The sequence below is a fragment of the Conger conger genome, chromosome 2, assembly GCF_963514075.1.
Source record: "Conger conger chromosome 2, fConCon1.1, whole genome shotgun sequence".
In the NCBI taxonomy this organism is placed as follows: domain Eukaryota; kingdom Metazoa; phylum Chordata; class Actinopteri; order Anguilliformes; family Congridae; genus Conger; species Conger conger.
In genome coordinates this window covers 66,135,458-66,150,882 of record NC_083761.1, presented here as the reverse complement: position 1 = coordinate 66,150,882, position 15,425 = coordinate 66,135,458, and the positions used below count along the sequence as shown (strand labels likewise).

General features: G+C 40.9%; 2 protein-coding genes across 7 annotated transcripts; both read right to left on the bottom strand.

Moving 5' to 3' along the window:
• Window positions 1-92: 92 nt before the first annotated feature.
• On the bottom strand, window positions 93-7,941 carry jmjd6 (jumonji domain containing 6, arginine demethylase and lysine hydroxylase). Its single transcript, XM_061232913.1, has 6 exons — window positions 7,422-7,941; window positions 4,622-5,010; window positions 4,117-4,403; window positions 3,295-3,430; window positions 2,530-2,668; window positions 93-2,379 (listed from the first exon to the last, which is right to left on the bottom strand). The coding sequence occupies exons 1-6, from the start codon at window positions 7,548-7,550 to the stop codon at window positions 2,248-2,250; spliced, it is 1,212 nt and encodes a 403-aa protein (XP_061088897.1). The 5' UTR covers window positions 7,551-7,941; the 3' UTR covers window positions 93-2,247.
• A 3,118-nt stretch (window positions 7,942-11,059) lies between these two features.
• Window positions 11,060-14,596, bottom strand: srsf2a (serine and arginine rich splicing factor 2a). 6 transcript variants are annotated; one of them, XR_009708104.1, is made up of 4 exons: window positions 13,980-14,596; window positions 12,506-13,565; window positions 12,005-12,090; window positions 11,060-11,474 (listed from the first exon to the last, which is right to left on the bottom strand). XR_009708104.1 is itself a non-coding variant. In XM_061232460.1 (3 exons), exons 1-2 carry the CDS (start codon window positions 14,333-14,335, stop codon window positions 13,265-13,267), a joined length of 657 nt encoding a protein of 218 aa, XP_061088444.1. In that variant the 5' UTR covers window positions 14,336-14,596; the 3' UTR covers window positions 11,060-12,090; window positions 13,249-13,264. The 6 variants fall into 6 exon arrangements, 1 of the variants encoding a protein (XP_061088444.1); XR_009708102.1 differs by having other exon boundaries at window positions 12,005-12,640; window positions 13,249-13,565; XR_009708105.1 differs by having other exon boundaries at window positions 13,249-13,565.
• Window positions 14,597-15,425: the final 829 nt, after the last annotated feature.

Below are 15,425 nucleotides of genomic sequence, written 5' to 3'. Positions count from 1 at the left end.
CTAGATACAAGATGAAATTTACTATGTGTGGCATTACAATTTGGGTAGGCTAAAGACTAGTGTTTCAGCACAAAACCTTGGGAACTCTAAAGTGATTGTTTCTGTAATGATTTTATTAAAAAGTGTCAACATACATTCTTTCCAGTCTCCTGGTTAAAATAGACTATATTGGTTACAGACATACAACAGTTCTGTCCAGAGTTGGTAAAGACACCAAAAAACAACCACCATAAATAAATGAAAACTGAACATATACATAAAAATATATTTATTGAAAACTGCAGTTTAGGCTGCCATAATTTATAAAGTGTTTGAATTTAAGATTTTATTTCTCAACCGACAATTGCACTGCACATATAATCTTCAGGTGTTACAATAGAAACTCAATGTGGCAACAATACTCAATGTTTGTTGAACCATTTCAACAGAGCGGACAGAAACCCCTTGCTGAGAGATCCAACTTGATTTCATTTTAGTCGTATTAATATCTTCATTTACTAGCTTCTATGGAGGCATAAGGTGTTTAATTCCACGCTTTAGGTACTTCCCGGTCTTTGAGATTATTTTCTATTTGACTGTCTTTGTTTACAAACCAGATTACTAACTTTTGTCATACATACACATACCAGAGCATTAGATTTTATTCCATAAACCAGCATCTAAAAGTCCAAATCTGCAATGTATTTACACAAAGTCCTGAATGAAAAAAAAAAAAAAAAGCAGCCATTAAAAATAAATTAGCAGCCTCTGACATGTAGTTTACTCACCTAAAATGTCTACCCTGCCACTTTTTCCCCGTTTGTTTTGTCATCCAATGATATTCAAAGTACAACCAAACCAATAAAAATATAAAGGAGATTGTGTAAAAATGTGAGATATTGTCCAATGAATCCAAGTTACCCTGATTCCTAGATGCAACACAGCACTGACACAAATTATGGAAAGTCTGTGTTTAAAGAAGTTGAGCACAAGTGGTAAAGAGATTGTGAGACCATGAGTAATTTTAAATAAAATATACAGAAATAAAATATACAGAAAAAGAGACGGGAGGGGGAGGAAGAAAAAAGAAAAAAGAAAGAAAAAGGGTTCTCTTTGCTGGTCAAAGAAATATGTGCAAGCTGATTATAGAATTATATTATTACTTTAGACTGTTCAAATATGAAGATATGAACTAATAGGAAAGGTGTAATGAAGATTACTTGTTTAACACAAATGCCAATTATTTATTGATTTATATTGATATTACATTACACATTAATATATTATGGCAAAAATAGAAAGTGTTGCAAAACATTGTATTAATAGTTAAAATCAGTTTATAAATGTAGTCTCCATAATTTGTGCCAGAACTGTAGACATTCAACTTTTTGTCCAAGCTAGAATTTTTTGGGATTTTTCAGTGATAAAGATCCTTACCTCTCCTAAAAAAAACAAGACCCATGTTGATACTTGGCCAATCGTATAACCAGCCTCTTTTTTCCTTTGACATCACAACCGTTTGTTCTATTGTTATACTGATCAATACATTTGAACCAAAAGAGCCCAAACCAAAAATCTGCCCAAAAGTACAGTATTTAATATCTGGATAAAAACAAAACCAAAAAAAAAAAAAAAAAAACATTTATTCATTTTATTAACTTGTTTGAGCACAACTGCGTTTACTCATGTTATGATATTCAGATCACATTTTCAAGGATTGCCATAGCCCAACTGCCAGAATTTCCACCTTCTCCCCAAACATCCAGGTAGTGAGCCATAAACACCAAACATAAAACTGTTCCACTCACGGAATCATAGTTCAATTTCTAAAGGTAACCATTGACAGAACCCTGTTCCTACAAACATCTCCTTTTACAACACAAGATACTGGCACTGCTGAAGAGCCCCCCCTTGCTCCATGGGACTGTTTGGCTCATTTCCCCCACATTCTGTGATAACAGGGCAACAGAGGGCCATTGTCAATTTCCCAAATATCCACTCACCCAAGGAGAAACAAACACGTTAAAACAGCTTTGTAAAAGCCACTAAGCCTTGCATGCTGCTGTCACTCTATCACTCTAAGTAGGGACTTTAAGAGCACATTGTTAAATAGAGGTTAGGAGTCAGCCATTTTACTTCCAAATACAGATGCACAATTGTGGTAGTCTCAGATGTAGTCCCTGGCACCTCCCTTGTCATGGACAGAACACGGCCTCTTCTTGGGTAGTCTCCGCTGAACGCTCTTCTGTGCAGCTTCCGTTAGCCGCGTCACCGCGAGGAGCTGCGCTCTTTGCTCACACAGTCATCCTGAGTGGTGGTGTCACCATTTCCCATCATGCTGCAGGTGCGTCTCTTCTTTCTGCGATGCGACATGGGATCTCCCTCGGAGCCAGACTCACACTGCAGGACACAGCACACGCGGCAGTCAGAGACTGCAGCCCCTCTCCGCTCCATTCAGTCCATATAACATCGTAATTCAGCAGGGCTGTTCCCGAGGCTAATGTTAACACTATAACGAAAATGCAGAGATGTGCATGGGACTGGTCCTACCTCAGAATCTGAATCTGATGAGCTTGAAGAGGAGGAGGATGAAGAGTCGCTAGAACTATCAGAGGCAATCCCAGTTGATTCCTGCAAGTCCACTGCATCAGCCAATGCTGCAAGTTCTGGCCGCTCCTGCTTCAGGATGCTAACAGAAATAACAGAGAATAACACTTACAATATTGACCCAGTCCCCATAAGAAATACTGCTTTTGACTGCTTTTGTTAGATGTAAAAGAAAATATTTCTGCTTCCTTGCTGTACAACATTTAACATACTTTTCAGCGTTAGCAGACCATGCATCATGTCAACCTGTCACATCAGGAATAATCTTAGTGCAGTGCTGATGCTGGTAGGTTTGCTTAAGGTCTACAGTGTAGGATTTTTTTCTTTTGAAAATGTTACAAGATAACCATGCATAGTTGTATCAATGATCCACTTGAAATCTCGGTCTTTGCACACATTTGCTGAACCCGTGCTTCTCTGCCTGCATTTCTAACTCTGGAATAACTTTTCCAAATATATAAAAAACAAAATGGGTATGAAATATAAAAAGGTGGTGAATTGGCTAAAAGGCAAAAAATCCTGTATAGTATGCCTTTAACCCAGTCGTTCAAACTTTTTTTAGCCTTTTGGAATTTGTTGAAGCACCTCCCCCCACGACTTGATATTTTCTTTTGGGTTTATAATGAACTTTAATGTTCTTCACCGCACCATTCAATTGCGCAACATCAGCATGCAAAACAGCAAAGGCAGCCGCCACCCAGCTCTCACCGGTACCACTTCCTGGACAGCTTTGGCCGACCACGCACAGTTTTGTGCCATACAATGGGGAAGTTGCTTGTGCTGGCAAAATTCTGAGTCACTGCAATGGTGATGTCCAGATTCAGAACCACGTGCCACCAGCCACCTAAATAACCGAACAAATTAAGATGATGGTTGAGCAGAAGATATAGAATCCAGACATGCAAAATACTGTGCACACTGAAACTGAAGAAATTCTCAGAATGGTGACTCCATGAAGGAGCAGCGACAACGGTTATATGGTTGGCATTTATATAGCGCCTTTATCCAAAGCGCTGTACAGTTGATGCTTCTCATTCACCCATTCATACACACACCGACGGCGATTGGCTGCCATGCAAGGCACCGACCAGCTCGTCAGGAGCATTTAGGGGTTAGGTGTCTTGCTCAGGGACACTTCGACACAGCCCGGGCGGGGGATCGAACCGGCAACCCTCCGACTGCCAGACGACTGCTCTTACTGCCTGAGCCATGTTGCCGCACATATAAAATCAAACTGGACAAAGTTGCCAAGAGGGAGGTTCACAGATGATTGAAAACAATGTAGTTACTAGTTACTATGACTGTTCATGCACCAACTCTTTCACGGCACTGTGTCTATACATTACCACATTACTGTGAAGCAGCTCTTTTTGCTTATCAAAATCAATGTTTAGAATGCAGCAGTGTGTGTGTGTGTCCAAAACTATGCACCAATCTGTTCATATTATTTGTCTTGGCAGTGCCATATCCTGTTCCGCCCGTTGCACTGACACGAAAGCGTTACACAAGAGCTGGCAGGCGAATGCTGACCCGGAATGAAGACCGTCTCCCCAGGCTTCTGCAGAATCTCCAGTGGTCTGAACTCGGCGGGCCAGGCAGGCTGCTGTGTGCGGGGATAGATCACAGTGAACCAGGTGATGGCCTCATCCTGCTGGTTGCCTCCATCATCCCGGGTGACCTTGATGAGCTCACGGGGGGTATGCGTGGGGAAAAGGCACCAGCGCTTGTGCCCGTCTACCAGGGCATTCCATGCACTGGTGCCAAGAGGGTCAATGTGTATTCCAGTGCCAGAGCGGGCAGGTCCCATAACAAACCACCTGAGAGGACACGAGCACAACATGCATGACATTTTTTCATTATTCCACATTATACACCTGCAACACTGACCATAAATAGCATTAATATGAACACATATAAGCATTCAAAAACCATTTCCCAAACCTCTTTGTATTATACATGGTGACACGCCTGATTGTTCTGTCACAGACACACTACAGGATATGTAAAATCCATGAAATTGTCTCCTTGTACATACCTGTATGGAGGTCGGCGCTTTTCCCCGGCAAACTGAAAGAGGTCATCACGGAAGAAGACGGGCACTTCATAGTCCTCCAGCAATTTTCTACGCTTGGCGTGCTCGCCATAGCTACTGTCAAAGATATAGAGGGGGCTGTCATCCCGGGTGGACTCCAAGTAGTCCACGTAGTACTTCATCTTCATCTTCACAGAGTAACCATCGTTATCCTCGCCACACTTGAACTTCTGGTTGCGGTACTTGCGTTTCAGGCGCTCCAGTGTCCATTTCTCACGGGCAGGCCAGGTGCTCTGGCAGTTCAGCAGAACCACGGGCTTGTACGGTTTCTCAAAGCGGTGTATAAAATCCTCTGGGCTCAGCTGCAGGGAATCCACACGCTCAACATTGTCCTGAAACAGAGATACACTGCTATAGACCAAAAGGGAAAATGACCACAGACAGCAGACGGCATCAAGTGACATGAAAGTACTCCAGAATGGATCCGCTAATAATGCAAAATATAAATGTTTTAAAGACAAACTAAAATTGAAATGCACTTTTTCCTGTATATATTCCAATTCTTCATAATCATATGAACAAGGCTTAAAATATATATATTCCATAAAATTTCTAAAATTTCTTAGTTTCATAAGAAAATTTTCCAGGAAGTGGATGGGAAAAACTATTTGATTTTGATTTGATTTTATGTCACTGTACACAAGTGGCCGTGTATGTTGATCAAATGTCTGTCAATTTTCCTTTCCCCTCCAATATCCTTTTTGCATTCTCATTTAATGCCCCCCTTCTCTCAGGCTATAAATGTCATTCCATAAACCTACCCAAAAACTAAATAGACACATTTTTAAATATGACAATTTATTTTTGCAGATTACAGCAAAAATAATAGATCACGCTCAAACCAATATCTATGAGACCAAAGGTTGTATAAAGTGGCCAAAACTGCTTTTTTTCCTGGTCATACTGAGAGATGGCACTCACTAGCGCTACTGCAGCAGGCTCCAGTATAGGTCATTCAGACTTATACAAGTCGATAGAAAACAGTCACAACTGGTGTTTCTTCATCTGATGTCTCCCATGTGTCGATTTTATTTAGGTTATTGTTTTATTAGGACAATACAGTAATGCTTTCTGTACAAATCAGGGACAGACTGAGTCACTCAGTGTCTGAGTGTCATGCTGAGTGGAGGAGCCACACTGGGCTCATAATTACATCTCTATCCCCCTGTAAATCAACCCCCTTAATTTCCAAGCTGTCCAAAGGGAGAATTGCATGATGGTTAAATGTGGAACACACTTGAGTATTGGCACATATGTATGTTTGGTTCTCCTGAGTTTCTTTTTTTGATAGAAAGACAATGTCTTTTGCATTGTAGTTTGTACAGCTAACTTATTGTTGTTTATTATATCTATCGTTGTAAACGGTCACCACCGATAACGGAAATATCACCACCCAGTGTACCTTTGTTCTAACAGCTGTGCAGATTTTGTGGGGGGGGGGAATCTCGGGACGACCCTGGCTACATGGTGGATGCTCATCCTCTACTGGCTTACAGGTTGAGTTGGTAACGTGGACTCACCGTGTTCCGAACCCCAAGTTAGCTCACAACGTTCCGAACAGTGCAACTTTCATGACGAATGAAATCAGATCAGCTTTGGTTTGTGCGTGTATGTAATGGCTAATGAATTCCATTCCACGAGATCCGTTTCAGCCTACAGTGGCAAGGTAATGGTACTCCCCTGTGACAGAAGCTGTTGCTAACGAGAGCGAACGAACCTAGCAGGATTATACGACTCTGCCTATAACTGAGTGCAAACCTGTATTAGTTGTGCTTTATGTGCTGTTTGTAACATCGTGAATCGGTGTTCGGAAAATCGTGAGCTAACACGGTCTTCCGAACACAGGGAAGTTTGTGTGGTGATTTGACTCTATAATTACTGCTCCAATTCACATCAAGCAAAGTGTTTTACTTTCCGTGATAGCCGATAAGCAACCATAATCATAAACCACATTCCTCAGGGGAAAAACGGATTTTAAAGTCTGGCCGCTTCCCCGCTTTCTGTTCGGACACAGTGAGTCTACGTTAGCACACAACATGGCTAGCTAGCACGTTTTTAATGCGCCCACATTGGCGGACATAGCAGCTAGAACTCAATGAAAGCATGCTCTATCAATATGGAACAGGAGCTAGGTAGCCAACAAACGTGGTTAGCTAGCTAGCTTCCGTAAACCGTATAGTAACCGCTGATACATGCATATGGGTATTCGATAACGTTAGCCATTTTCAACGATTTAACGTGGGTAGCTTACTTAAGCAACTTAAGACAGTCAACGTTAGAAATCATTAGTGGACCTCCGAAACTTCCGGTTTTCACGTTAACAAAATATTTCAGCCAGGTAATAAAAAATCACAAGCTAAACCATCCCAGGGCTATATAGCTAGCAAACGTTAAAATGTTGTGAACACATGTCACTTCTCTGGGAGAACACAATCAGGTCCGGTAATACTAACGTTAGCTATAGACGGCACTTGCAACTTAGACTACACTAATTACTCTCATAATAGCTTGGTATAGCTGGCTAGCAAGCCAAGTGGCGCCAGCTTCGAGTTGTAACGACAGATAGCTCCTCACCATGCATCTGGATATCTAACGTAATGTAAACTTGACTCTTCGGAAATATTTACCTATTATAGCTACCTAGCGAACAGGCAAATCAATACATTGATGAACTATCTACCTAACCTTAAAATGAGTTATGTCAATATGCCAATTCCGCTAATTCAGTGCTGGTGTTAGTTACCTTCACTGTCCGATGTGACAAATCAAAATGTTCGGAGTAGTCATGTTTCGTCCAGTCTAGTGAATCCTTCAGTTCAGGTCTCGCGCTTCTTTTAGCTTCTTTGATTCTCTTCTTACTTTTATGATTCATCCCTTTGTCACACTATATAAAATGTTAACGTTAGACGTTAGCTAAAAGCGTGCGAGCTTACTAGCTAGCTACGTGACGCAGAGTGAATTTGGCTCGCTACCCGGTAATGTTTTTTTGTTTTTTTTAACTGTGGGTAGCTAAATGTTAGCCTGCTACTTGAAGGGGTGTCGCAAAGACTTAGCTAAAAGTTATCCACGCTTGCTACTTTGAGTTTTTCCGCAACATTAATGCCCAAATATCTTTTTTTATATACAGAGACAAGCTATGATTACTAGCGTTTTAATTAAAACCAACTACTGATAAAGTATGAGGAACATATCTAATTTCCCCAAAAAATAAAAATATGCCAACGATTCCCAGTCCTACAGTGCAACCAACCTAATATCCCATAACCCACTACCAGGCAATGAGGTTTCTGGTTCGCCGAATTCTACAAACGTTTACAGAGCCGTGTGTTCATTGGATGGAATCTGGGTTGGCGCTTTTCCGCTCACCATGCACGTGAAAAAACATGGTTGGTTGTAACCATAGACTGTAGACTGGATAACAGAAGCCATTCTTAGCGGAAATAGCCGAAGGAGAGGCGGAGCCTATCATCTATCCATCTTTCTCTTGCAGTTCCGCAGATTTATTCATTGCCTTTATTGAATGTGTAGAAAAGGGCAGTGTACTCTGCCTCAACTTGATTTTAAACGTTACAACTACATTTGTACTTTGGGTGAACTGCCATTCCACGACACATGAGACCTGGGCAGAGCAAAGCTGTCATCTTGCATAGCCTCTAAAAGGATTCAATTGATTTTGTCCTAGGCCACACATTTGGAGCTCAGGTGCAAGAAAGCATTATCCAATATGCTTAGAAATTAGTTTGCCTTGGCCCCCCAAGATCATGTCTGTGAAATACCCCAGTGTGTGATGTGGGGTGACACTGATGTGCCATTTCCAATTGTTGACCTGGAGCTCATGAAGCCCCCACAAGAAGTACCCCCCAAATATGCCCTAAAGGCAACTATGATGGGATGGGGCTATAGCAAATGCAAGGTTGCTTTCTTTTTCCTTGTTCTCTCTCCTTTCTTCTTTCCTTGTGATGCATTCAGAATGAATCAAACATTTTAAATAATTTTAACAGTGCCATAGTGTGTGAAGGACAGTGTTTATTTATAGCAGTAAAAAGTACTAAGGTTGCAATCTCAAAACTGGCGGTCCTACTGTATTGTGGACACCATACGATATTCCATTGGCCCAACCTGGATTATATGGGGGCTGGAGCCCAATCAGTGAGGACTGCCATAAAATCTTTGGCCATACTCAAGGGAGCCAGCAACATTCATGTTCTGCCAATTCTTCCTGAAAATGGCATAATGATCAGTTGCAAGTAGTCTAACTGGAACAGCAAGCCAAGTTGTTGAAATAAACAATGACATTTTAAAACTTCCATGCACCTCTTCTGTATTCAGTTAATTCCAGAATTGAACTTTAACATTTTCACAATTGCTCCCTACTAAACCCCAGCAAGACCACTCCCGTCTGCCAGCTCTGGTCACTTTGTGGTTCCCTTATTACAAGAACCACCTAAACCAATGTTGAAAAAAAGGACTATTGTTTTTGGTTATAACTGCTATACATGCGTATCTTGTTTTTTATGGATGATGCTTTTCACTTGTTGCGGAATTTATGGACTTGTAAATCACTTTGGATTAAAAGCGTCTGCTAAATGACTAAAATGTAACCGTACACTTTCCTGGGACCCATCCAGAACAAGTCTGAAAATATGACCTTTGCCAGGGGTCCCCAAACCTCTTTTCACCCCCATAGTCTTACATCCTTAGTCATCTACTATTTTAAACCTTGTGTAACCAGGGTTAAAATTGACTCACCCTTGCCACCCCATTTCACAAAGCCATGTTTTATACTTTGCATGTATAAACTACCCACCTACTACTTATATTTTTTTCCTGTAGTAGAGGGATAGTGCTTAAAGGTACAATAGGTAATTTTGGACTCCTAACGGTCAAGAGAGGAATTACAGCAACAAACACCCTCAAACCAGTTTATTGTTCCCACGGTCTATGAATATAACACGTAATATAAAGCATTATTATACAGTTCAGTGTTCTCATGCACTGTTCTGAAAAGCTGAGTGACAAACACGACAGAGCCTGCAGTTTTTTCGTGGTGTTCTAGTAAGAAAATGTTCAAACAGGTGACTTTATGAAATGTTGACTTTAGTGTGCTACACAACACTATTGATATTTTTTGTCATTTTGATGTTTTCACTTTAGCAAACCAACGATATTATGAGCAAGCAACTTATTTGGCTATGTAACTAAGATATGATAGTCTACCACAAACAATGCAACTGTACCTTAGTTTGAGACAAATAAAGGTTTAGCTAAACACGCATGATTAAAGACATGAGATAAAAGGAACAAGCAGCTGCCCAAATTGCCCTCCAGACAAGCGATTACTGAAACTGTATACTATTGCTTATTATCCAAGCGAAAAACACATATCTAGTTATAAAACAGTTGCAACGAGGAAATTAGCTTGCCGAATTTAACTAGATATGTAGTCTTCGCTTGGATAATAAGCAATAGTATTGAGTTTCAATGATAGGTTGTCTGGAGTGCAATATGGGCAGCTACACACAATCAGAATAAGCCCCCACGCCATTGGCTGTGGCAATTAGAACCAATGAGCCTGAATTATTGCACTGCTGTGAAATTTTTTGATAGTGTGACAGCCCGTCAACTGTACATTTTTGAAACCCCAATTTAACGACTAAACAGAGGCAGAGGGCCTCTGTTTAACTTATGAAGTTATGAAATCGCCCTAACTTATGAAGGCCGATTTCATAACTGCAGGGTAAAAAATAATCCACAAGATAATATTTGTACCCTGAGGGTGTACCGCTTTTATGGATATATACTGTACTGTGCATAAGTCTTAGGCACCCTAGACTTTATTTTTTTGGGTGTATTAGTATAAAAGAACACATTTAAGATTTCCAAATATTCATTTTCCAAAAGATTACATTTTACAGACATTTTTGTATTTAATTTTAAAAAGTAATATATTACAGTTAGCAATTGACTACATTTACATAACGTGATCAAAGCTGTCTGAGATCAGAAGCAAAGAATCTAATCTGTACAGAATGTTATAAAGGTGCCTAAGACTTTTGCACAGTACTGAATATTTTTTTTTAAATGGCAAGGTTTAACTTTTAATGATCGGGAACTAGTATCATTCCAGGAAGTCATAACTGCTGTTGATCCCAGATAAGGGCCTTTTTGACAAAAGGGCAACAGCTGTGTGCCGTGTACACACACAACTGAATTTGAACTTCAGTTCCCAAAATATCATTTTGACATTAAAATATGCAGTCCAACAAATATTCATAGGAAACAAAGTTCCATTGCATTGTATAAGAACAATGTTATTCCAGGTACCAATAAATAATGTGTAACCAACGTAATCACATGAAGGGGGAAGTCTGTAGGGCTCAGTTAATGTGACAACTTACAGAAAATTGTTTATTAGCATTCAAAGTTACAAATACAGAATATCTTCAGGAAAGTTAATGGAAGGGTCTAAGAACAGGCTACAAAATGCAGCTAATATTTTCTGTAAGCTTATTTTAAGGGGGAGGTAGTCTAAAAGAAATGTGACTGGCAAAATGTGAACACTGTTCTAAATGTTCCATTTGGCTGAGGAAGAAAATAAGGACATTCCGATGTCAGGAAATGCAGGTGACCAGTATTTTAAAGGATAATCTGCTGCAGCCGTTTTACACATCAAGGCACACCAAGGCATCGTAACACAGGAGCAACCAGGAGAAAACTGGAAACAGCCAAGCTCTCTGCACTGCAACACGCCACCTTAACAGCTAACCAGCAATACTCAACTGCTACACAACTGCGCCTAATGCACAAAAAATACAAGAGAGAGGATTAGAATTACAAAATGACCAATTCTAAATTAAGATAAAAAAATTTTTATAAATAAGAGAACATTTTCATTCCCCCTCCACTTTAGACTGAAAAACTTTGTTCCCCTAAGACCCCTTCCGACTCTGATGTACACACTGAAATCCTTCATATACACATGCACTACTATAATGTTAGTGCTACTTGACATGCAATTCAAATCATTTTGATAGTGAGATTCACATTCCAAAGCCAAACAAGGGCAATGAAATGATCAGCCCTCTGTCATATATTCTACATACAATATGCAATAATTGAATGTACTTAAGATACTTAATACTACTGATGTACTCCACAAATACAAAAATAAAACTGCACTATATGATTAACAGAAGCTGTTTTGATTTACAACAATTGCACATCTGAGGGTTATCCTTTTCAAAAAATGTATAGGAGATTGGGATAGGTGGCACAAGCAAGCCTTAAATAAAAATGTATCTAAAACCTTTAGACAGTGACAATAACCTTTTAATCAGAAACCATGGCAGGATGGAGAATCCTGAGGCCTTTACTTCCAATGGGTTGTCCATGGTGAAATCTCAATCTGAAATCTAGAAAAAAAACAAAAAACAAAATTATTATTATTACCATCATTTGAAGAGTATTCTCAAATGTATGTTACCATCAAATTACACAAGAATGTGAATTCCTGTTTGTGTTGTGCACCAAATTATCAATGAATGCCTTTACGGTCACCATTTACAAATGTGTCCCTTTTTCAAAATTCATTTGGAAAGTAGTATTCCAAGTGATGCAAAACATTCCCCAAGCAATTTGGTTTGTTGACTTTATTCACAAATATAAAATGGTGTATCAATGCACATAGCCAGCTGTCAGCGGTCTTTTAGTCTGACGATTGGGCAAACCAACCTGATTTCCACATGCTTTAGTCTATGCACCCATACACCAGAGCACATGACCTGGAGGACAATGTAAAGGTTCTGTCCTGCAGTCCTGCAGACGTACCTCAACACCACCTCAACACTGACAGACCGACCTGCTCCATAGCAACCCCCAACAGCAGCAGGCAGCCCATGGGCGGATCACACACTAACTGCTCAAACTGCCCCAAACTCCATTTTTGCAAACAGGAAACAGCAGCTTTGAGGAGAGAATTCCACATTTTTGGTGAATATTTTAAACCCAAAACCATTTTCAGATATTTACAAAAAATAAAATGACTAATTCTACTCCTTTGCATTCATATTTACCACCCCCTCCCAGCCTCACCCCAGAACACATACATTCACTGAGGTTAATTATTTTCAAATGGAAGCTAAAACATAAGCAGCAAAAGTTAAATGCATTAGATGCTATGTAATAATCTTAATTCACTGGAATGGTTCTAGGAACCTTTCCACCCTTTAAGCAGGTATGTCAAAGGCATCAATGACTGCTAGTAAGAATCACTCTTGTGTTCACTGGGAGCTGACGATACATTTTTCACTGCTACCAGCTAGGGTTGCAGTTCATGTTTAAAGAATCAGTTTAAAGTACTAAATTTAAGGCCACACAATGCCAGACAGACTTGCCCAAGGGAGACACCTCAAAGTTGTACATTAACATTAAGTCAATCTATCTTGGACACCTTTGCTCTGTGAGCAAGAAGCTGCAGACAGATCTGTTCATTACTATTTCAGCATGCTTGCGTTTTTCAACTGACTAAACCCTTGAAACCACAAACTGTGTTAGTAGATCTCCAGCCTTACTCTTGCGGTTGCTTAATTAGGTCGCGGGTCCATCCTCCTCTGGGGATTTGGGCTGGCTTTTTGATCTTGATCTGGACTTGGATGGTCTATTGGAAGGAGGTGTGCGGCTCCTGGAGCGGGATTTGGTCTTGGATTTAGACCTGGAACGGGACCTGGATGCGGATTTAGACTTGCTCCTGCGGGGCGTGCGGGACTTTGAGCGGGAGCGTGACCGGGAGTAGGACCTGGACCGTGATCTGCTGTATCGCGAGCGACTGCGAGAACGGCTCCTGCTTCTGGACCGGCTGCGCCTCCGGCGTCGTGGGCTGGGGGAGAAGCTAATGAGTAAATTCAGCATGTTATCTTCGACAGATGTAAACATGTAAAACAAGTAGCTTAACAACCGGATCTGATGCAATAATGCGATGTAGCGAGTTCCTTAGAAGATATGCATCATAACACATAACGGTGTAAGTTACAGCACGCTTGTATTTAACCATATCCAGTAGCTGTCAATAACACAGCCATTTAAATTAATCAAAAACCGATTCACGCGATCATGTAACATTCAAAATAACCTAGCCAGCTATAACGCCAAGTTGTTGGTCAATTAGCTACCGATTTGGATTCTACGCTAGCAAGACAAACGAACGCTACTGTCTCCCAGGTTACCCTACAGCGACATGGCTAGCAGTTATTCGGCCTAACGTTACCGAAAAAGCGAATTGAGTTCGCAGTGGCCCTGTCCTTACCTTCTGCTTCGTCTTCCATAGCCCCCGTGCCTCCGGGGGGGCCCTCCGCGACGACCGTAATGAGAATCTGGGGGGCGTCCATACCGGGCCATCTGCACGCGCAATTCGCGCCCATCGAGTACGGCACCATCCATGGCGTCCATAGCGTCTTCTGCGTCCCGTTTGTCGTGGAACCGTACAAAGGCGAATCCTCGGCTTTCCTTCGTATAGCGATCCCGGGGGATGTACACGTCTCCAACCCGACCATACTTCTCAAATACTCGCCTTAAAGTCTCAGGCGAAGTTCTATACGTCAGATTGTCCACTTTCAGAGAAGTCATACCCTCAACATCGGGTGGGGGTCTACCGTAACTCATTTCGCTGGAAAGACGAGATGGCTGCTAGTGAAACAAGCCAAAGAATCGATAGCTTGATTACTTCTTCAAAAATGCATGAAGAACGATACAACGTCTCGTTGTATCGTTTAAAACGCCAGCGATTACGTACTTTACAGCACAGCTTCTAAAATGAGCTAAACTGGCACTATTATATGACAATTTTACAACCGCTCCATCGCATACCTGTAGCCACAGCAAACAACCGCGTTTGAACATAAAATGGCGGGTGGGAGGGAAAACCAATGTATTTATATGGGTAGCTGTGTTGCTAACCTCCTGAGCAAAGTATTGAATACATTTAATCTATTAATTGAGCACACATATAGGTCAAATGACATTATATTTTTTACAAGAAATATATGTTATTTGAAGTGGAATTATAATATATTTATATAGATACTATATAAATATCGTTTTATTTGAGGACTGCACCGCATTGTATTATGATTGGCTAAAACACATCACGTGAACGGGTTTGACTAATCCGAATTTACACCGTTGAGTCATATGATCAAGGAAGCTATACATGCTGTGTTCCATTTGCCGTCGGAGGTCTGAATTTCCCAGGAATGTCCAACTTCCGACTTCCAAGCGTTCCAGGTGCACGACAAACGTAAACAAAAGACATGGCCAACCGTGAAATGCTGGTGATGTTTATATGGCAAGTGTCTAACCCAGGGGTCGGCAACCCTGGTCCTGGAGAGCCGCAGGGTGTGCTGGCTTTCGTTGTTACTTGGCATTAATTGATCAACGAAAGCCGTTGATTACACAGTTAACTCACCTCACCTGGTTTCTTGGGTCTGAATCGGTTGCTTATTTTAAGGTGGAGACGAAAGCCAGCACACCCTGCGGCTCTCCAGGAACCAGGGTTTCCGACCCCTGGTCTAACCACATGAACCGCATTCTGCGTAGGACCCAACGGCAGAAATATAGCACTCGTCAACTGTCCTCCGGTCTAGCTGCTACATTGGTAACTAACTGCAAAAATCTGTAAATTGTATATTTCAGAATAGTTTCATATGTTTTTTATTTTATTTTAAGTAAAAGTATATGTAAAGTAAAGCATACA

Coding starts and splice junctions, on each gene's coding strand:
- jmjd6 (XM_061232913.1), bottom strand. CDS start 7,550: ATGAATCATAAAAGTAAGAAGAGAATCAAAGAAGCTAAAAGAAGCGCG. Junction 3,431..4,116: donor GGAGACGGTCTTCATTCCGG/GTCAGCATTCGC, acceptor TCGGTTATTTAG/GTGGCTGGTGGCACGTGGTT. Junction 2,669..3,294: donor CTGTCCAGGAAGTGGTACCG/GTGAGAGCTGGG, acceptor TATTTCTGTTAG/CATCCTGAAGCAGGAGCGGC.
- srsf2a (XM_061232460.1), bottom strand. CDS start 14,335: ATGAGTTACGGTAGACCCCCACCCGATGTTGAGGGTATGACTTCTCTG. Junction 13,566..13,979: donor TATGGAAGACGAAGCAGAAG/GTAAGGACAGGG, acceptor TTTACTCATTAG/CTTCTCCCCCAGCCCACGAC.